The sequence below is a fragment of the Xylocopa sonorina genome, chromosome 4 (assembly GCF_050948175.1).
Source record: "Xylocopa sonorina isolate GNS202 chromosome 4, iyXylSono1_principal, whole genome shotgun sequence".
NCBI lineage: Eukaryota > Metazoa > Arthropoda > Insecta > Hymenoptera > Apidae > Xylocopa > Xylocopa sonorina.
Genome location: NC_135196.1, coordinates 8,878,341 through 8,902,002, shown reverse-complemented (window position 1 = coordinate 8,902,002; position 23,662 = coordinate 8,878,341). Strand labels below are relative to the sequence as shown.

Genomic DNA, 23,662 nt, shown 5'->3' with positions numbered 1-23,662 from the left:
ATATCACTGTGAATTCACAGCTGATTTTGTGCGTGAATGCGAGGATTTCCACAATGCAGTCAGATATAGCGATCGTATCACGTAATTCGCGAATGCGTAAGCAAACTGCCTTGAAATAAATGGGAAATTTATGCGCTCGCTAGGTTTCGAGAAGTTCAACAACTTTATACACACAGATATGACTCAACGATTACCTATATGTATAATTCCAGTATGCTTAGTAAGCTTCTCGATATACTTTGCAAACTTTAAGTAGAAGTACTTGATTTGCAAACGGATAAATTTGATTTCTATAAGAGTGAAGTAATAGAGCGATCAAGCGTTTTCACGTGGGTTCCAATAGGTTATCCCTCGATCCCTTCGTTCTCCAACTGCTACTTAAAACAATCTTTCTATGCGCGCGGGTAAGTTCAATTTTCGGACAATAGGCGTCAAGTTACGTTTGAAACGTCGAGGAGGGAAGGGCGAACGTATAAGGGCAAACTAAAGCGGTCAGTGTCACATGTTGTACAGACTATAGGCGAGGTAAACGATTGGAGCACCGACGACGCGTCGCTATATAGTATGGCGGATCGTACGGGTCTAGTTTAAACGGCGTGGGATCGCGCGACGACTTTCACATGCTAAAATTAGTCGAACAATTCGTAAAAGCCGCCGCCGCCGCCGTCGAGGCTACGTTACGTAACATTCTGGTACGTTCGCGGGAGAACGGTTGAGCTTCATTGGCGAATTCACCTTACCAAAGAGAAACAGGCTACCGTTTCCGGTCCACGTGTTAGCCTTAAGTATCAGCGACATCCTGTTAAGGATACATCGTCGGTCACTAGCGTTACCATACGCGGCGAAACGTTTGTGCTCGTAATACAATTTATTCTCCCCTTAACGGTATCTAATGGCTCGAAACTATGCGAGGATATGAGTATTTACACTCTGAAAATGTACATAACTGAATCGCGTTAGAAAGGATCGGTTCAGTTAAAAATACACGATCGTTCCTCAATTCACACGGAGTATCCGTTCTAAAAAATATTGTAATTTTTATTCTTGCTGTCATTAACGATATGATAATTGTAGTGTTTGATATCGGGTGCGGTAATGACGTGAAATGTGTTCGAGGTTCGAAAGTAACCGTACGTTTGAAACGATGAAACTGTCGCAAAACGATGTATGAAAGAGTGAGTCGAGAGAATGAAGTATCGGAGAGTGGAACTATTTAACAGCCGTGCATCTCTCACGCGATAGTGAAATGCGTGGCCATTGACTGTCGCGATGTGCAAAAAGTGCGGCATAAGAATAATATTTTGTACGCATTACACATTTTGCACCTATCTTTCGAACTAGAGATATGGAATGTTCTAAACACTTAACTGGTCTCGATCAAGAAAAATGTTGCGCTTAAGAACAGCGCATAAAACAACTTTGGAGGAGGGAGAAACTTGTGTAAATACAGTGCAACATTTTTCTTTCTGTACGTGCAAATGATTGACTGCATTCCGTTGAAAAAATTAACCCTTCAAATTTATAACTACGTAAAACGCCATCTTCTCTATCTACAAAGTTACTATACCCGGAAGTTATCTGCAATTGGATGGAAATACGAAACACAGGCATCTAATCCAACTTGGCTAAGAATTCAAAGGGTCAACGCAGCAACGCAGTAATGAAAGCTAAGAAGTGAACGATATTCAAGCTGAGGATTGTTCCTTCCTCCAGCACAGGTAACTTTTTGGAGGAAGCGACACGAATGGTATACTTATGATAATGCTTCTAAAACTACTGAAAGGTGATCACGATTCGTCTGTCGAACAAAAAATCCTAAATTCATTTCCGGATCACGTATCGACGAATCGCTATTTCTTGCTTCTCATGCCAAGAGTTCGCGCGGAACTGAATGTCAAGCGTTAAAACGATGGAGATCGATAAAATGGCACCGCAATGAATAGACACGGTAATGATAAGTTTGGTAAGAAAAAAGAAGATGGTGCCACTTACCTTGGAAAGTTTCTCGCCCTCGTGGTGCGGCAGCAGCGTCCTCAGCGACTGGAAACCGGCGTTAATACTTTGCATCCGACGTCGTTCATTGCTGTTGGCGATTTCTCGCCGCATGCGCTTCTCCTGCTCCATATGGCTTCGCGGTGTCACGCGGCCGACGTTGCTGGTACCGTTGCCGTTACTCAGCGCAACGTTCTGACCAGCAACACGGCGTGATACCACGCCGTTGCTTTTCGATTGTTGTTGCTGTTGCTCTTCCGAATCGACGACCTCGGCGACCGTTACGCTCGTGGTCACCGAGCTCTCCTCCACTGTTCCAATGCTTCTGCAAACAACCATCGTTTACTTAATCGTTCGACCATATGAATGATGCTACAATAATTTAATGTAGCGGTTCTTAAACTCGAGGTCCCCCAAATAATTTTAGCATTAACTTTTACATCCCCCAGCTTTTCGCTGTTAGGGTTCGGATAGTTAGAAATGTTGTTCAAGAGGAGGTTCTTGCGCTACAGAAGTTTAAGAGTCGCTGATTTAACGTATAACGAAATTTTCATTTTTGTCACAGATTATTTGTCTGTAGCCATCAAAGAGATCCGTGAAAATCAAAGGGGCGCGACAGAAGTGGAGGGACACATGACGTCCACGTTTCGTCGAGGTTTCGCGGTGGCTTTGAATATTTGATCTACAGACAAGATACCAGGGAGTGAGAACAGGCAGAAACCAACACACGCGGGCGAAAGTACAAAAAAACCTTCATCCGTCTGGGTTCCAAGGGCTTTTAAGGAAATTGAAAGCGTCGAGCTGTTTGTTTCACGGAACTACACGGCAACCACGACTTATCGACGGTTAAATTCGCGGTCAATGAAGCGAGACGTCATTGTCGTTCTGTGGTTACAGCTTTCAAGTCTGTATGTTGTATGCAACGCCAGACTACGCGAAATTACTCCTACATTTTCTCACCCAACCAAGTTTTTCAAACGTTGCACGTTTACACGCACACGATGCGCTCCAATGTCAGCGTTTTATGTTTTTCGAACATTCAAATACATTTGAATTTAAATACCCTCTCATTTAACATTCACACCTCCAGATAATAAATAGAATTAAAAGAAAGAAACATACATAAAATCGTTGTAATGCGTCAAAAGTCATTCGCAAAAGCGTTTCACCAAGATTAGCGGTTGTACAAGACAGTCCTACCGCATTACCGTGATAATAGTAATGAATAGTTTAGAAACGCGAAGGGAGCACGAACGCTCGACGATGGTGGTGAATAGGGGAGAAAGAAGGTGAACGGATGGCGCGCGTCCGCTGCTAGGAAACATCTGGTAAAATTACACAGGGACGCGGCCGAGACGACCGACCGGGAGAAAGAGAAAAGAGGGAAAAGATCGGGATGGCGGATGTGAGATGAGTCAGCAGGGAAAGACCGTGACCTTGTGCCCTGCTCTCTGAAACATTCGTTCAGCGCGTGCCGATAATAGAAATGGAATGTATCCGTACACTTATCCATATATACGTACGTACGTACAGTGTGCAGTGTACCGCATCATATGTTACCGGGGAAGACCGATATTTGGTCGATATTCTCCGGTGAATCCCAGCATTCGCATAGTCGCTTGGTGTATACGCGAAAATATTTGTCAAATACTATCATTTCTCGCTTACATCGGCAAATGTCGACATTCGACATGCATCAATAGCGAATATTACATATCAAAATAGGAGAAAGTTAAATAAACTGTCGAACCTATAATGGACAGTACATTCTAAATGAGAAAAGAAGGTAAATTTGCACATAAATTATAAGCATTAAATTAGTATGTGATTTTATATTACAGCTGCATTTAATCTTTGTGGTGGAGTATAGTTTTTGTTGCTCCTTTCTGGCTGTCTTCTCGACTTGTTTCGACCTCCACCAGAGCTTATCTGTGCTCGACATGTACCGAGTGATGAGTCGAATGTGTAATAATATAACTAAATATTCGATCTTTCACCACCGTATTTGATATGTGTCAACATTCATCGGAGAATACTGACAATCTCTAATGGTAACCCATATATGTATACACATAGAAGCGTACGTATATATGCGAACCGTATCGAAATGATAATTTCGCAGAAACAGAAAGCGTCGACTATTAAAAGAAGAGCAAACTGACGCGAGTTATTTCGATCGATGATCGTATCCTCATTGTCTTAATTGCGCGCGAAGATTCACATGCTTCTACCATTTGTTTGACCCTTTGTCGACTGTGACTCAACATTGGCAAATAAAGACAAATATGAATTGCAACAAAGCTTCAGAGCTGTACTTAATATAATTAGTAAACAAAATAGTTTGCAAGTAACAGTCAAGGAACAAGTACTAATCCTTCATTGAACGAATCAATGTGCGAGCACAATTCATTGAAGAAAAATATGACTATCTCCAACGAAACTAAAAACGTGCTGCTAGCAAAGATCCAGAGGGGGACCAAACGATGGGAGAAGATAAAAAAAAAAGAAGCTAACTCGTACGATTGATACCACGGTTGAACGGAATGCGGTAAAATTGTAGTAATAGAAGCTCGAGGAATTCTAACGTGTGTTGAATTAGATCAATGAACGGCTGGTGAAGTCATCGGACTTCCTGCAGGATATACAATAATAACACGTGGTCCACGCAGCAGAATTCCACATGGCATTCTCCCATCGAGTGGTTACATTAGATCAGCTGGTACGCCGACGGCTTACTGGCTGGATGGTTGGCTGCCGTGACGTCAGCTCGTTCGTCGGATACCCGCTGAGTTCACTCGGATCAGTCTGGTAGAAGTAGGTCGACCAAGTAGGTGGCTACCTTCCTTTTCATCGAAAACTTTATATATCTATGGACACCTATCCATGGTTTCTTAAAAGGAGTAAACAGAATCTCGATTCGCCAGGTTAACGAGCCGTCGCTAATCGGTACAGGCATTCCAGACCCGTTTCTGCCCGTGCTACTCGAAACTTGCATTAAACGCGCTCATTATTGCCGTTCGATAAGAATATCAAATAATAAATGAGCATTTTAATTGATCACGCTAGAATGATTCGTTTGAAACTCTGTGATGATTTCCTTTCAGATACTTGTGAATCGATTCTAACTTTGAACTTTATTTATTATTGATAAAGCATAAACCTAACCCACACTAATCTATCCAAGAAATTATTAAGCAAACATGATAAATATAAATAATAACTAACTCATGATACCCTCTCTGTTATAACTCTACCTACGATGTTCCTTCATTATTGATAGAGTCGTAACCTAAATAGCGCCTAACATTCAAAGGATGTCCGTTTCGTGTTCAGCTCATATTAGAACGTCCTACATTCATTTTCAGCACCCGTAGGATGTTCGTAAACCTTAAATTATAGATGTTCTAGGCTAGATTAAGTTATATTTAATTGAAAGCTTGATATACTGCTCCAATATTATAAGAAGTGTATATTGTTTTGCAAGTAACTAATACGAATAAGAATAAAGAGAAAACAAGTATTGTTTGAAGTTAAATTTTATAATTGTCATTTTATTCTGGATTGTTTGTGTTGTTGTAACCTAATAAGTTATTATAATTATACTCGTATAACTGTAGCCAAGTTTTCTCCATATTCTAAGTATGAAATATGAACATCTGAGAGTGTTGAAGCAGCATGTCCTCAGGACGCTCTACTTTGTAAATGCGACCTTCCTACGACATTTACAGAATTAAACGAGGATATCCTCCGAAAGTATAGAACGTCCTCGACATCTTTGTCCTAATTAGGTATTATTTTGCGAAGAATTCAACATTTGGATTTTTCCTTTGCCATCGGTTACACATCAATTTCTCGCTCCGAAATTAAAGAGAAGTATAATCGAATTCAACGTCACCGATAAACCTTATGAAAAATGAAATTCAGTAAAGTAAACGGTAGAAAAGATTTCGCTGTAGATTAAAATGGATTCCCAATAATTTCATTCGAATTGCACAATGTAAAAGTTGTAAGAAGCGTGTGAACATATTCATATTGTAATGTATGTTACTGTTTAAAAGTACACACGCTAATAAGAGAAATATTCGCAAGTGTTTTACTCTTATTAGCGATCTTAACACTTGATTTCTCTCGTTTCACATGTTTAAATACAAAAAACTCAGAGCTGCTAAATTAAGTAAACATTCTCTTCGCTCAAATAACAATAGTTTCTCTTGACATTAATTTTTGTTCCAAATGTCAAACTAATTTAAACATGCTCTTTCTGTATCCCGCTCTCTGTGTCACTTTTAAGGGACACTATAATATAATATACTTATGTGAGTAAATGTATCACGATTACTAATTTGTATTTACTTGAGCATTTTCTCTGAATAATCGAACAAGTACAGTTATATTTACATCCTCATTGACGACTACCGGTATATCAACAAAGTGAAGATAAAGTTCGAAATAGACCAATCTATAGGCTATGAATTTCCTCTTATCTTCTGCAAACAATTGTATTTGCATTTTTTTAATGCATCATAATTGGCTAATATACATCCATTATTTTGTACTATGCACCTTAAATTCTAAACCCTTCTTTCTTCATATTGTTGTAAAAGAAGTGCTAAGTGCTTTGTACCAACTGTAGAACATTTAGCAGAAAAAAGTCAAGAGTTCATATGCTCAGACTTACAATATCCGGTGAAATTCGCAGAAAATGTACGATCCCACCAACAGAGCGCGTACTCTACATAGACGAGACATCCAATAGATGTCTAGAGCCAATACCGGGTCGTCAGCCACTGGACACTCAGCAACCAATGACAGGTACCGATACAGCGTGAATGACCTTCGAATCTCACGTCGATCGGGTACATATACTTCTCGCGAGTACGGTTCTTTAATGAAATTTTTTCACGCGCACGCACACATACGTCGCCGGCGCTGATTCGAAGCGAATGCTCATCATCTAGACTGGGCGTACACAGTGAAACGCAGTTGTAAGCGTACGCAAGAGTACGCAACAGAAGTATGTGTGTATGTACGCTCGAACCGCCTGCCACGTCCGCGTTCCTCGCCAGTGCCAGTGGCTACATGGCCACTCGCGCATGCGCCAGCCATGTATTAGTGAGAGTCACGAGAGCGGTCGTGTGTTGTCGGCGGCGCACCGCTCTCGGTCGGCTCGCGTGAGTCACTAACAGCTGATGGCTGGCGCCACTCAGCTGGTTGTTACCGGTGCCTTCGCACGAGACTCGCTATCTCTGATTGGCTATCAGCTGCGAGCAGCTAGAAAACGCCTGGAAAACACGTCTTCAAGACGGGAAGAGAGGAGACTCCACAAGCGCGGCAACGATACGCCGATTGGAACTTCTGTTTGGGTTTTTACAGGCAATTCAACTCGATCAGGGTAGGGATCAATTAAATGCTCGTAGCCGAAACGAGGACCATCCGAAGGCTCGCGATTTTCGATCCCCTACTCGATCGAGCTATGGCAATGGAAATACACGGCGACGGTTCTCTCGTATGATAGAAAGGTCAAGGTTCATTGAAAAGTTGAGTAAATTCACGCCGTTGGAGAATCTTGGCTGTTTCATTCATCGCTTCGAATACGCTGCCTCGACGCCGCGTATACTTTAGTTATTTCGGGATCTTTTAGCGTTCCCTGCTCGCTCCCCATTTGTTTATCCTTAGGCGCATATGTTGGCTTTATTTGAATTCTCTTGGTATTTTGACTGCCGGTAGCGCAGCGCTTGTACGCGGTTATGCTTAGTCAGTGCAGTTTATATTTTATATCTACACGCTAATTACTTCGGTGTCTAGATATTGCTTAGGTTTCAAGATATTCGCGGTCAATTTGACTTAAACACTAAATTACAAGTTCACTTGATTTTAACTACTACTCGCGAAAGCAGCTCGCGAAGAGACTCGCTAACCAGTTGGCTCTATGCTGCTCGTCGTTTGGGAAACATGATTTGCAAACTGTCCGGTATATAGCATAAAGTAGTATGCGTCAGCGCCATCGTCGCACGTTCGTCCTTCGTGCAGATGTTTTACTTTTTGCTTTTCAGTTAGAGCGTTCACTTGACACGTTAAGCGCCAAGTCGATTTTTTCTAAACAAGTTGTGACATTTTAATAGAAATAAAAAACGAAACAAAATAATAGCACATAAAAGCTTGATGAAATAACCGTAATGAGATGAACTTTTTAAGTCGGTCAGTATATGTACCCAAGGCCAAATTTGGGTAGAACAGGGAAATGCTACGTCGCTCTTCGAATGGTCGCAAACAGGTTTGTGTAAGCGCCTGTATGTACGTACACTATCACTGAGTTGTATCCGTATATTCGTTTACGTTGAGCTTTTGGAGACCCTAACTTTGAAAAACTTCTCCATACCAGCCGATGGATCTATCTTCCCCTTTTTCGCGCCGCATCGTTCGGATTCCAATTAATAAGGATGTTAACGTAAAAACTGGAAGCGAAGATAAAATCGAAATCCAAAAAGCACGTTCGAATGAGCGGCATTTTATGTATGGTATTGAAAGTTTATTGTTAACACCTTATCGAAGGAGTCACAGTGATGGTTCCATACCGCTAAGACAGTAACTGAGGTAAAATATGGCGCGACATTCGTATGATGCCTAACAGCGTTATCCGTGACAGATAACAGTATTTAACGCTTGGCGCCAAATGACATCATCCATATTTAAGGTGTTAAAATAACATATCGTTGGTGAATTGTGCGTACAATTTGTTTTACTAAATTTTTATGAAAAAACTATAAATAGTAAACTCTCTAAAGTCTAACCGGCGAATGATCTTAGTTCTCTGCCCATAAATGTGCGTCCGTGAGATTGTCGACCGTAGATTCTTCGAATGAACGCCCCCTGCAGTATTATACTACGAGTACAACCTAACCGGCCTTTGTGAGACGATTGGAATTTAAAAGACAAACCAACCCTAATACAATAGTCACAAGTCGAATCAATTACTGCGGTAATTCGATTCGTATTGAATTAGGGTTGGGTTCCGGTCACCGTAAAGGGACTAGTTATGCTATATTTTGCAATCTTGTGTGTACAGCTGTGTGAGGAGCTTTCTTCCTAACATAAGTTCGAGCGCACATATGCACGCAAACAAAACCCAGTTTATAGAGATTATAAACAAAAGATAAGCCGTGAAGTGGCAGACAATTCTCAAAGCGTACCACTTTTCTTATTATTTTTTTCTATTTGAGACATATCTGTAAAAAGATAAAAGGTAGAGAGACGCGGAGATATTTTTAAAATTGAGGAGGAAATAATATGTTTAACAAGTCGATGAACAAATGGCATCATTGTTGTTTCGCTATGATACACGTTACGTCATCAATTGAGTCTGAGGACCCGACTATTTTACCCCTCCCGATACTTTCAATTACAGTTCGTTAGGAAGACACATTTGGGCAACGTAGTTCCAGAGGAAAAAATAGGAGCGAACAAGCGTAAAGATTACTGCCAGCAGCAGCTGGTGTGCGAGAATTTTTTCTAGAAATGGAGCTGTCAACGACAGATGCTAACAGGATCAAGAACAAAACCCGAAACAGACCGGTGCGAGGCACTACGTCTCCTTATTCGAGATTCTTCGTTTAGTTTTCGTTCAACTCGACAAATCGCGCTCGTTTTCTTCTCTTTCATTCTTCCATTAATTAGTTTTTTTGTGATATCGTTGAACGACATGTTAATACAGTTTTACTCCGATATTACGCTTAACAAACGAAAGAGAAAGGAAATAAATAAAGATTTCATATTTTTTTATTACCAGTATACTATACGTCCACCATCGCGGTATATTTATTCATGCTCATAAGCAACCATGTACTATCTCCCTTTTATCACTGACTCAATATCCCGGAACCTTATTACGGCTTCTAAAAACTGATAAACGCTTCCTGGAACTCAATTTACCATCAATATTCATCATACGCGCTCCTGATTATCTGTAAAAGCTCCGATTCGCGAATGTTACGTCTAAACGAGAGGGCGGTGAATGGGGTCGTGTTACAAGATGAACGAGAAACAAAGCAGGAAAGGAAAGATGGAGGGCAATTTTGCGGATGTCTTCGCCAGACCAAGGATAAACCCGCCGTGTTAGCTCATACGGGATAGATGAAGAACGAGAATGGGAATGAGATTGGGAACGGCCAGGCATATATTTAGCTGTGTGACGTAAGTCACAAGCCACGGGGCGCCACGACGGGCCTACGTGCCTCTTCCCTTTCTTTCTGCTCTTCTATTATTTCTCGTTACACGTACATATCAGCCGTCTTTTTCTTAAACTGGTCTAAGTCCACATTTAAAAAGCACTTGAAACTTAATAGGTAGTTTTAGCCAGATACAGATCGCCTTTTTTCATATTTATAATCGCGCACTGAATGGAGCGCGACTCCGGACAGTATCAGACAGCAAAACAAATACGAGGCAGAGATATGATAAATTGAGTGGAGATGCGCACACTGAGAACCACTGATCTAAATTGACACAGGATGAAAGATTTCTTCGATTCGCTTGTCCTGGCTACTGAAACGTGTTTACTTTAATTTAACGGCCCCAGCTTGATCGTAGCCCAGCCGTACGTTTACTCGAGCCACCGCAGCGTTGGCTTCTCTACCCGCGAAATTCTAACTGTAGATCCGATTGATTTCCTATTTTTATTATTTAATCCTTTAACCGGGAAGAACAAGCGGGAGTGTATAGCTTCCATCTGAGCTATTTATAGCTGCGAAATATATCGACAGTTTAACCGACTCCCTGCTTTTACTCCGTTAACCTTTGCAAGTGTGAGAGAAACAGTACATGGATCTATGCTAGCTGCAATCTTCGCGAAGGTATGAATACACCGCTGATTCGGTACGAAATAGAATTTCTTCGATTTTACAATTTTTTCCTTCGATCGATGGCGATATGTGGAACAAAGTAATGTCGTGAACTTTGGAGCTATAAAAAATGTGTACACTGTTTAAGAGATCATAACTTTCTAATTGTTCTTTCTTAGTAAGAACTGAAGTTATAATCGTTAAAGCTGTATACACATCTTTTTGAGATACCCTGTATATGATAAGCTAAATTTCGCAAACATGCAAAGCAGACACTTTAATTGTACGCTATCGTAACATGGCGCAACGTTATTTGTTGTGCGAAGTATAATTTCATGCGTTTGTTCGTAACCACACGGTAATGTTTAAACAAAATATGTGAATGCAAAAAGAATTTATTTTAATCTATCCAGATAGTTGGTGTGCGTATTAGCAAGTTAAAATGTGTATTATCGCATAGACGATATAACACTTTCTATCTGTAAATCTTGTTTCTGCCATTGAAGCTAAAACTTTTTTTTTTCTTACAACATTCTCAAATATGATTGCAAACTGTTCGCGTCGAAAATGTCCCTTTGTTTCGAACACGAGCAAAGAATTTTTATCTGGCCTAAACGCTGTTGTTACTTGGGTGAACAGGTAGAACGTTCGACATCAACCGCACAGAGCCATAAAGCCAATTTATGGCTCTGTGCGTCCTGTTTCCCAAATATTTGTACGTACATCAATATAAACTTTCTAAATAAATTAAAAGACTACTTTCTCGATTATTAAACGTAAAATGAACATAAAGTAGGCATGAAAAACTTTTTAGCTTTTAAGCTACACGACAGTCGTAAAAAGATAGTACTTTCATCCCAATTAAACAAAACCATACAAAGCATCCAGTTATGAAAGGAAAGTCACAAGAGAGTAAATGTGTCCTTGGGAATAAAACAAATTTCAAAACGTTTAAGTACAACTCTTTTCACGCATTCAATTTTAACGATCAATAGTACAGACAATTAAGATTTAGAAGCAAAACAGTGTCTTTAATTATCCAACTTTTCTATGTTAACAGCAAAAAAATCTTTGAATACATTATACGACACGCGTTGAGACTCGTATCTGTTCCGATTCCGTGGCGGTGAAATAAAAACGAATGCTACAAATTGCGGTAAAAAACGTACAAAAATACCATGCTTCACGAGCGACAAGTATTTCGGAATGAAAGAGTAGCGATTCACATGCCGGCAATCTCCTTTACATACTTCGAGCTGTTAATCAGCCGATGTGACACCTGCGACGAAAACAATGACAATTTCTATCGATGACAATCGGAATGCGAGTGTTCTGATGCGTGAAACAACGCGAGGCGAGTTCCCAGCTGGTGGATTTCAACGAACCGACACGACCGCAAATGACAGCCGCTAATTTCGTCCATTGCAGGGAATGGAAGAATTTTTCAATGTTTTCCTTTTAATTAGTACTCTCTTTGCTTCTTTACACAAGACCCGAGATGTTTGCAATTATTTTTAGCGCGTCGAGAGCAAATCGCAAAACATTTATCGATGCAATCAAGTGTTGTTTCGTCTAGTTGGTAATTACAATTTCGTTTCCACGCATCACTCCAATACGTGTTACATCTATAGTATTGGCACTTTAAATTCCCCCTTTTACGAATCAAGTGCTTAATAATAAATAGAATAAAAATTCTGTATAGCATTCATAAGTTGCATAATACTTGAGATTATACTCGATTTGGAAAGAGTTTTTGACTCTATCTATATGAAAAACTTATCTTCCTCCTTTTTTTTTACCGGAATTTGTACTTCTCCTTTCGCCCAATAAACATCAATTTTTATATCAGGCAGTAAGATTAAATTTTTCCATTTGTCAAGAAAAGATTGCAATAATAGTTGATTTGTAACTCATAAATTGAAAGTCTCCCTATAACGTAAATCACGACGTATTCTCCCATAAATAAGCACTATTACTTTGATATTTAAAATTGCAGTGATAAAGTAAGGTAAAATAAAATTAATGGCCAAATCGTGACTAATTTAAAATCGAAATATCCACATGCTCCGATACTAGATATTTTATTTCCGTTGAGAATAAGTTTTCAAATCCCCTTCGCAAATAACTCGAAACCTCAGACGCCGATCGCGAATTCCTACCGGAAAACGTAAAACTACGTAGCTTTCGAGAAATTGCGAACGTATGCGCTAAAAGTATTCGAAGTCATGGGAACGAAGCAAACCGAGTGGGAGAGGTGAAACGAGAGATTCGCATAACCTCCCAGACCCGTGGCTAAAAGCCTTCCCTGGCGCGAATGTCGAAGAAATAGGCTCTATTTCGCATTACGATTCGCTGAAATCCAAAATGCTGGAACTGCATGGTCCACGGTAAGATAACAAAGGCGACTAACCAGGTGTTCGCCACTGCCGCGCCTAATAGTCCAGGTAGTTACGAGCCGTAGGACCAAGTGATCCTTTGTTAAGGATCGATGGTCAGTCGGTTTACATGGAAACGGTCTTAAGTTGATTCCAGGATGTTCAAGCTAGTGTCGACTTTGGGAAGATTTGGTACTTGGGTGGGTTCCTTTCTACAGAACAAAGTATGGCTAGACTCTTCTGACTTTCGAAACCATAATGACGAAGAATGAAACTGAATTTAGATAGATTTATAGTAAAGACGCAAACAGAAAGCTGATCCAAAATATAAGTGATTCATCTGACAAAATGAACCGTTTATATATTAACTACCTTTTCTCAAAAGTATACAAGGTGGACCAACAAAAATATCATCACCCTGTATATTTCAAGAACATGAAATTTTCTTCAAATAAAACTCGCAGAAAAGATCGCTACCGGTGTAACAAATTCCCATAAGTCCGCGAGAGCGCATGCGGAGGATTGACTGAAATTCAAGGTCAAGGTCAAGGTCAATTTTGCAGCAAGTTTTTTTTATGCTGGCAAATTTGTAGCATTAAACTTTCTGAATCTAGTGAAAGAGCATACCGTTGATTTATATTTATTAAGAATTTACGCAGACGGGTAGCGTAAAATTGAGACATTACATTAAAGAAGATTTGAAGACGAAATTATCACTGAGCTACCTTGGGAGCAACGTGTGAACGTATTCAAAAAAAGAAGAAACAGAAGGGCGTCAGACGGAGGCATTATTCCTGTCTGAGGTTGGTCCCTTCGACTTTATCCATGAGTAATACCTACACACATATGTGCATGTAACATGAGTTTACGGCGCATAGTGGGTATGTGGAGCGTAAGAGGTCAACAGAGAAACCATTGTTGTCTGCTGGCAAGCTCCAGAACTGGAAGGCATTTCAAGTCTTTAGAGGCCATTTTCACAGTTTAACTGTCTACTGTGGCAAGATGAAAAAGGAATCAGAAGCAAATCCAGGAGGAAGCGAATCACTATAACGCACAGAGTATTGTCGAATATTTAAATAGAAGTACTTGATTTGCAAAACGATGAATTTAAATTGCCAATACGTGTATTCTCAACATCTACTCTGGAGCTCTCAATGCCTCATAGCTATAGAAATAAGATCCACTTCGAATTTCTTTTCTCTCTATTTTCCTTAACCTTCACTAGATTACACAATTCATTTTCTACTTTTTTTCAGGATATCTCAATTACCGGGAGTTTTATGACACTCTTATTACACCCCCGCCCTCCGCGTCTACCATACAGTTACATCTTCGATTTCTGTGATTTTAAAACATGTAACCGTTGTCAATATCTATGCTATAATATTTGCGATCCAGAAATGATGATTTCTTTAAATAATCTTCATTTCTACTGCACTTTACAAACAGTATTAAGAATACCATTTTGTCGAGGTATTAATGGTACTTCTCGTAATTGCAGTTATACGTTAGGAATCAGTAGCAGAACACGAATGTTAAACCGATTTAACCTGTGGCTGTAAGTACGGGCAGATAACAGGATTTGAAAATATCCGCAGTTCCAGCAAGTGTTAAGTCCATTCCTAGACGAGGCCAGCAAAGTGCCGAGATTTCGCGGTGCAACGTTGTTGCACCGCGACTCGTTAGCGTGGCTCTTTTGCGTACAAGTCGAAGGAACGGTAGCCATTATGCTTTCGTGGTAAAGCGGTATAACACCCGTAATAATCGGTAATCGATACACCGTACGTGCTATTTTTTCTCTAAAAATTAATTATGGAGATCGTACGTGTGCGTGTGCGCGGATTAAGTTGATATTAGTGTCACGAATTCGATAACGCGGTAAATATTTTTCCGACTTGTATGTAATTCACTTTCTAAAACACTAAAAATTGTTTGATACTTCTTTTACGAACATCTCGAAAATAAAAGCCACAAGATGGTATCATGTGTAAGAAAAAGCTACTCGAAATCTTGTCCTCTGCAACGTGCTTCTTTCTCAAATATTCGAAATAATGCAAAAATGTCTGCCAAATTTCTTTTAACGTGTTTGTAGCAATGCGAATAAGTTTTCTGAACTCCTTTACGGAATACTATAGGATCGGATATCTGGTTTTTATAAACACGATCACAAATGAGAGAATGAAGATTCGAAAATTTGCATTCGTTAGAATCGACCCAAAAAAATAGATATATAAGAAAAAAAATAATCTCTACTCTTAGCAGGCCAACGATCCCGAGCATAAAGGTTGGGACGTTTGCAGTTGGCTCCTTTATAATTTCCCTCATGTCACTGAAGCACCTCCAGAAAGTTCTGACCTGAACCCCATTGAACATGTTTGGGCTCATCTGGAAAAAGTTAGAAAATTGTCACAAAACCAAGGATTTTTTTTTAAATTTTTTGGAGTTTCCCAAAATTATACAAACAAACTGATCCATTCCACATTGCACAAACAGATTAAAAGATGTCATAAATGAACCGTTCAGTTTAAAAGTGACCTAAGTCGATTTTTGAGAAAAATCAAGATAGCTGCTATAAATATCTACATTTCTACGTTATCTTTTCACTTTGAAGCAAATTGTGAATAATGTATTACTTGTAGCATGAGAAGATAAAAGTATCGAAAGCTTTTTCATACTACCATACTAAGCGTAACAGAGTTATACGATGCGATTACGAAATGTTACTTTCCTCGCAATAATACTGGGATCTAAGGGAATCTGTACATGTAAGCTACTTAAATTAAATGTAATTTAATTCCCGTACGATTTTGCAGTAAAATCTATCAGTCAACTTACTTTCCTTATCTCTTACTCAATTCTATAATTGACCGCGATCGCGGGAAAAGTTCACACCAATTTGTGTTCCTTATCGAGCATTCGCGATATCCCCCCGAAATCGATGCGTTAAAAACATAACGAAATATTTTATCAAATGAATACGATGTGTTCAAAAAAATACACGTACATCAACACGTAAACTTCATATAGAATTCATGTAGCGTTTGTTATATATTCATGTATCTGTAAGCGTACGCAGCTTCTATTAAAATGCAACGTACCATTCGATTATAAAGGCATAACTTTTCAATCTGAACTTGTAAGCGGTAAGCATATTTATCAAAATCCACAGTGTGTATCATTTTCAATAAACTCAACGTGAGTCACAAGTTGCGTAAAAACGACCCAGGAAGGAACGCGTTAAGTACAAGTGCACTTATTCACGGGGATTAACCCGCTGTGCAAGTGCAATACGCAATCCAAGCCATCCCTGTCTCTGTCTCTTTCCGCCTCTCCAAATACCGAACTCGATCGGTCTTCGTTACTCCGACTTGCTACTCGTAGCGCTATGTTGTACGTTGTATATATCGTTCGTATGTGCATATGTATACATAAAAAGGCAACTACGCACGATGTGGCGCAACCACATTGACCGTGGTCAGGATTGGCTCGACCGATTTATTAAGTCGTGCAAACGGGCGAACGAAAAAGTGCCATCAGTCGAGCGAGTTTTATTCTCTAACGCTTGATAAACGACGTGGTGATAATAACTACATAGTAAGCGTGGCGTACGCTGGCGAAGGTGTAGCTGACGTAAATACTGAAAGAAAATCGATAGGGCATCGAGCGACAGTAATTTTATCTGCGTGTTATACGCGCGCGCCCGCGCACGCATCGTAGAAAATAACTAGGGAAGTGGGTGGATGGCTGTCCAGCTTTTTTTTTACTAAGTAATATTCCAACATACCAATATTCGTTCGTTACGCAAAGGTCTTTTTTACGAGCAACTTCATTAGGTTTGATTATGATTCCTCTCTCTCTCTCTCTCTCTACCTCTCTTGAGAGAGTGAAGCGATCGCCGGAGTGAAAGACGTAATCGATATTTGCCAAGTAATGGAAAAATAAAATGAAAATGGACTTTAGACATGGACGTAGATACACCTTCGTACGCGAGTACTAATAAACCTATCATTTTTGACATGTGATGCGACATGATGAGTTTACAGAATATAAATTATTATTAAACAACATTAATTGCCAAATTATTACCGGATGTATAATACATACGAGCACGCGCTTTAGAAGAATGTGTTCAAAAGAAGAAACATTTAGTAAAAATCATGAATCAAGGAGATGCTTTGATTTGCTTCCTTGGAAGTAAGATGAGTACGTGTTAGCCTGCGATTTGAACCATTGTAAAAATGTATTGTGCAAGAATTTCAGGGCCAACTTCGGGTAAAAACCCGGCGATAAATAATGCAAATTCCGTGCTGGGAGACGAGAAAAAAAGAAAGCAAGATTAAACCATAAAACATACACGTGTGCACAATCTATGAACTCGTGAACTTGTGATTAACAGAGAAAAAAATAAATTTAGCCGGTCTCAGAGAAACGTTGACACGATCAATTAGTATGGAACGACCAAAAAAATTAATAAAATTCAAATGTCGCGTATATAAAAAACTCCTGTAAAAATGTAGCGTTTCCTTTAAAATTGCGCCGCCATTCTCTCCGATCGTTTAAAACAGCGTAGAAACGAAAAATTCGTCTCAAGTGGCTAATATTTGCCTATAATTATCTGACTAATTATAAATTCGTGACGCATCGTTTTAACGACGAAAATGACACATTGCATGCGAGGAACATTTCATCCGTGTAAAGTGGCGATAAACCGTGGTAGGAAATTTATCACGATTGGCGAAGTATCAATCGTGCCCGATTACGTAACAGCGGAACGTTTAATCAGCTGATACGGTGAGTCGCGTGATGAGAGGATAAACACATATTAGACGTTCTCTCTCGTAACGAGTGAGTAATTCCTTTTCAAGTGAAAAAAAACGAAAAAATGAAAAAAAACACAACATTTTAAAGCGCTATTAAAAATAGGATAACGCTACAACAAAGATACTCTTGTTGCTCGCTATATATGTATCTTAAACGCTATATTTTTTCTGTATTTTACTAGCGAACAAAGTACAAACGTATCTAGAACACGAATGCAAAATGGTATTTAACAAAAAACAGAAAAGAAAGGGAGTATAAAAAGCGTCGCGCATTATTTCAACGTACGTTCTGCTGATAATTTAAGCGCCTGTTCTTTATATCATTTGCGTATCGGAAATGAGAAACTATCAAGAGGAAGAAACTCTCTGAAGTCGCCTGTCAATTTATTAATAAAGCTATAAATGAATGAATAAATATAATAGGAACGTGAACATAAGGTATGCCGCGTGCATTAATGCAATAATTTACGCTTGATACCTCTAACAAGAGCTTCCCAGCGTGCAAAATCATTCGCGTATTGCGTCTTTCCGTGTTTCTTAACCTGTTCTCATTCAGGCACTACGTCGGTCAACTATGGCGTACACTGTGCAACGTTCCTTTACACCATATATGTACATATACGTGGGCAGTAGTTTCGAGTGTGGTTACGTACGTATCACGTGTGCGTTTCAACGACAAACCGAGCAGCGAAAGAATTGCGAGGCTAGGCGTAATATTATCGACGGTAGCCGCGAATTTCACTGGAGTAGACCGCCGGCTCCGTTCTGGTCGTACGTGGCAGCTAAATACTTGGACACGATAGAGAAGTGAACGTAATGTGGCGCGGTGATGAGCGTATGTAAACAAGAAGTTGCGCCGAAGCGGCATGCTTCGAGTTATTTATAGAGATCCATTATTGTGCAATAAACGTGGCTTTACGTAACGCGCATAGTATACCCTGGCTGGTCTGTCGGTCACTCGGCCGTATACAAAGGAACTTGCTTTCCTCGTCCTTTTGTTTTTTTTTTCTCCTTCTCTTTTTTCAGACGCTCGAGTTCGCGCGTACCTATACCGGTAGGCCGTGGAAAGAAACTGAATACCGTGCCACGTTATTCAGCCGCTAATGTAAACACAAATCTGGTCGATTCTGAGAATTATGTTGGGAGGAAAAAATAAAAGGAAACTATTCTTAAATGAAACGAGAGAAAGAGAGAAACGGAGCGTGTATAAATGTATACGCATACGCGCACAATAGCATACCGCGACCGTGAGACGGAGCCAGGACAATGTTTACGGGGGTTTAAATCAATCGCGGATATCGCATTACACTTCAAACGATTAAATCGCAACTACGATATCCACCCATTGACGGCAGACACCTCGCGAGAAATCGCCGTAACTTCTTCCAAACAGAATTTAATGTATCGTTAATGGACAGCGTATAGCGTCGAAGATTAATTGTAAACTCAAATAACATCGAGTTGCTATTGATTTCTCTTATTTAGACATATCATGAATAATTGTAGAAAAAATATGTAATGTTTGGACACTTTCAATCCTATTACCGAATCGGAGTGCGTATACTATTGGCGCTTTAAATTTATCTCTTGCGAATCAAGTACATCTACTTTTAAAAAAAACACCAAATGTAAACTAAATAGTAAGCAAAGAAACTGAATTACCGAAATAGTACCTAATGCAAAGTCTCATCTTGTTAAACGTAATATTGCTTCAAAGCAATATTTATATTTTCATTTAAAATTTTCTGGCACGTATTGATTTTACTCATCGACGAAGGATAACAATGTTAGGATTGTTAAAAACTGTCATATTTCATATTACATATAGATTACGATACGTATATATAAATTATATTTACACACAGATTTCATACATATGAATTACGTAATACACTGACTTTAATAAATTGATAATTACTTTTAAATAAATATCTGTATCTTTTTGCAGAGAAGTATTTGATTCGCAAAAGGGCGAATTTAAAATGCGAATACTGTATTTATATTGTCAATGTGTAAGTCAATTAGAGAGAGAGAAAAAAAGAGAGAGAGAGAGAGAGAGAGAGAGAGAAAGAGAGAGAGTGTCTCCCGCGCCATGCTTGTTTGGGCGTGAACGCATGGAGAGTACAAAGAATTCGCCCCGCGTCCTTGCGCGAATTCTCTCTCCACATTTACCCACGCGAGGTACGACGTAAATGAGAATAGGACGGAAGCAGAAAAAAATCCGACTACGAACGAAATTAATGTAGAATTGCGTCATGTGAATGAAAGACGAAGGCTGGGTATTATGCCGGCCGGCCGGCCGGCCGGCTTCACGACAGCTGGCTATCGATAGACCACTAAGATTTTGTTTGTATCGTGGCACGATTACCGTGGCTTGCCAATACCACCGCGACGTCGGCAATAGTAACAACGATGGCGACTGTGCAAAGGAAGCGATAGACATTAGACTCGATAATGTATACGAGCGTACATCATCCATCGACGATAAATTTGTGCGATCCGGGCGGTATAATCCGCGAAGGCGGCGTTACGCCGTGTATTTAAAGTCATAAATGACGTGGCGTGTCAAACTGCGCCGCTCTATACACACTATACGACGCTGACGTGCACGCGGAACGCGTACGTAACTCGCACGACTCTTCGACACATGGCGTGCGCGCATTTATCCGCGATCGCTCCGAAAATATCACGCCCACTTACAATTATCCGACAGATGAGAATTAAAGGTAACACTCACCCGCACAATGTGGCTTCCTGTTCCTCAGTGGTTTCAACAATTTCCTCGAGCAGAATACGATCCTCACCACCAAACACTGACATATCTCGTTGGTCCGTAGCACTAAGAATCCCGCCGCGCTGTTTCACGTCCCAGCAGCCGTCGTCGCGCCAGCGAAAAAACGACGGGCTCCTCGCACACTTTCCCGGAAAAAACGACGCGCACCCTTCACGGCTTCGCGACACGGATACTCTCCCGAGACTGGTTAATTAATTAGCGTTTTTAGACCGCGGTGGCACGTACCGAGATTCGTCCACGGGACAGCCACTCCGCGCGGCGCACTCACAACGCCCGAACGCGTTTTGTAATGGCGATCTTTGGCGGGAAACAGCTGAGGGCCCCCACAGCGTACCACGAATCACTCCGCCGCCGGTTCAGTGCCGTCATCACCTATGGTCCATCCGGCGCCCCTTAAGCGGCACTTTTCACTTACGTAAAAAATCTCTACACCCTCCGATACATCCGCGTAATCTCCTTTTATCGCGCATACGCGATATCTATCATAATTTTCGTCAATGGTACGCGTTTATTACTTTGCGCGCACACGATTAACAACTCGAAAACTTCACTCCGAGTATCCTTTTCGCCAATGTACACGTTGAATAAAAAACGCTAGTAGATTTCAAATTAATCGTTCGGCGAACCTCGTCGGAACGTCGATTTTGTACACGTGACACATATTAAACTCTCACGCACTGTAACGATGAATTGATACAAACGAAATACGATACATAATTGAAAGAGCGAACAAAGTTTTGTACCCGAATCGAACGTGACGCAATATCGTTTACGGTGAAAACAGTTGCAGACAGTCGCGTAGAAATATTCGCGAGATTTAACACTTGGAAACTATTTTCAAAACACTCGCGAAAAGTTTAGGGTGAATGCTGCACCGTACTCTGCCCTGGACGATGACTCTCTTTGGACCAATCCCATACCATCTCATCTTCGGTTTTACACTGAGTTTCGATGGTTTTCTGCAGGTAGTTGTATACAGGCTGTGCGTCGCGTTCGCTCGTTTATCTAGCTATCCCCTCGGCGAGCTATTGTTAGAAATATTTAACGCGTTAGGAGGGACTACTTCCACGTCGCGTAGGTTTACGCTAGAGGAATGGTGCGGCCGCGCGGGAAACATCTGCCAGCTGGCAGAGGCCCCGCCCATAGAATACGCCAGTCTCCCCCACCTGCGCGAGTCTAAATCCACGTATACTACGTTGCAACCATCTGTACATTTATGACCGCGCGAGCGCACACGACCAACCTTCTACCCTGGTCCTTCGCCGAGCTCTGTATGCAATGTTACACGATACGAAAGTTGACAATAAAAATTCGCTACTCCCTCGCATCTACCGATACATCTTATGTTGTGCAAAAGTACGCGCATGCGGTACAACCAACGAGAAAAAATTCCACGTCGCACTCAACCAATTTTATGTTATCTCGCGATTTAAGCTTTCGTACCTTAAAAACAGCCATCTACAAAGATTTTTATCTTTTATCGAGTAATAGGCGTATATTGCGATTTCTATTGCTATTGGCATGCGATTCTAAACGATCTCAATGCAATGTTTTCGTTCAGAGATCGCACAGTTCATCGAATGTTGTCCCTAGAAAGTAAAGCAAAAGAATAATAAAATTGTATCTTATATAATTAGTAGAAAAATGAATGATTTTCCAAAATTGTTCAATACATATATGTACAGATACTATTTGATCAATCGTAATGCAATTTGGATAGACGGTCGATATAAAATATACCTGGAACAATTTTCTATGGAAATTGCAAGCTCCCTTGTTTAAATCAATAAGGTTTCTACAGTCGTGCAGCCCACTGCCATCTGGCGGTCAATTAACGTACGTGCTAAAAATAACGGAACGTCGACCAAAATACAAACACTCAGATGATTTAATGTAAACAATGTACTTCCATCATTATTTGCAAATTTTTTACAATATATGTGAAAAAACACTTATTTTTTATCATCCTCTCTTTAATTCTATAAAAAAAAATATATACGAGCGATAAACGTACAAATAAAAATGTAGAAATCGAGTTGTTCTCATTTCCAAACCCAGCATATCGATAAATACTGTTAGTTATTCGCGAAACAATATTTCCTTTTTATAATCCAATATAATGACAGGCTAAAAATAATATCTAGAGATTGTATCCATAGTTGATATAGTTGTAATGGTCATTTGTATTAATAATATATTACATCGTAAAAAGGGGAAGTTAAATTTGCATATAATTATGATTCAGAATGAGTGAACTATGAATACATCTTAAATGCAGTTAAATAAATGAAATATAACGCTAATCTTTTTGCTCCTATTTTGTTGTCTGTATCATTATTCATTAATCCGGAAAATGAAAAGAGAAAACTTTAAGATTTGCAATTTAAAAAGGTAAATCTTATCTTTCTATCAAGTTTAAACACGTTGTTAACGCGAATAGAGAATGACACACGAAGCACTTCTCCTACTGCTTTATAAAAGAGCTACTTAATCAGCATTATTTGGCCGATTGCAATACTTTCCTTAAAACAGAACCGCGCATATAAATTTATTTTCGTTTTAATTAATATGTAGTATTACTTAAATATTTATTTCGTGTAAAAAAAAAGAATTGCATGAATACACACGTGTCGCTTATTTTTTCGCTGTTAACGCGTTTGCGTATCTTCGATTATCTAATAATTATAAAACAGTGTAGTATTCAACGAAAAAATTGTCATTGTTTTCAAATAAGAAAATAAAAATCTTTATATCGATTTTACACTGGACGTTATTTCACTTCATCAACCCAACCGTCGTCGAAATAACACGTAAAATGTATTTATTATTATGTGTGTTTTCATT

The 23,662-nt window shown here is 39.8% G+C and overlaps 1 protein-coding gene across 5 annotated transcripts in view; it reads right to left on the bottom strand.

Moving 5' to 3' along the window:
• Nucleotides 1-21,324, bottom strand: part of Crp (transcription factor cropped) — an 80,020-nt gene extending 58,696 nt beyond the window's left edge. Inside the window, exons 1-3 of one of the 5 annotated variants that reach the window (XM_076894607.1) lie at nt 20,762-21,321; nt 15,458-15,589; nt 1,993-2,317 (exon numbers count right to left, since the gene is read on the bottom strand). In XM_076894607.1, coding sequence (XP_076750722.1) covers nt 1,993-2,124 — 132 coding nt within the window. In that variant the 5' untranslated portion in view covers nt 2,125-2,317; nt 15,458-15,589; nt 20,762-21,321. Of the gene's footprint in view, nt 1-1,992; nt 2,318-15,457; nt 15,590-18,502; nt 18,618-20,761 lie in introns of those variants that run through there. The other 4 variants (XM_076894609.1, XM_076894608.1, XM_076894606.1 and 1 more) reach the window with 4 other exon arrangements.
• Nucleotides 21,325-23,662: the final 2,338 nt, after the last annotated feature.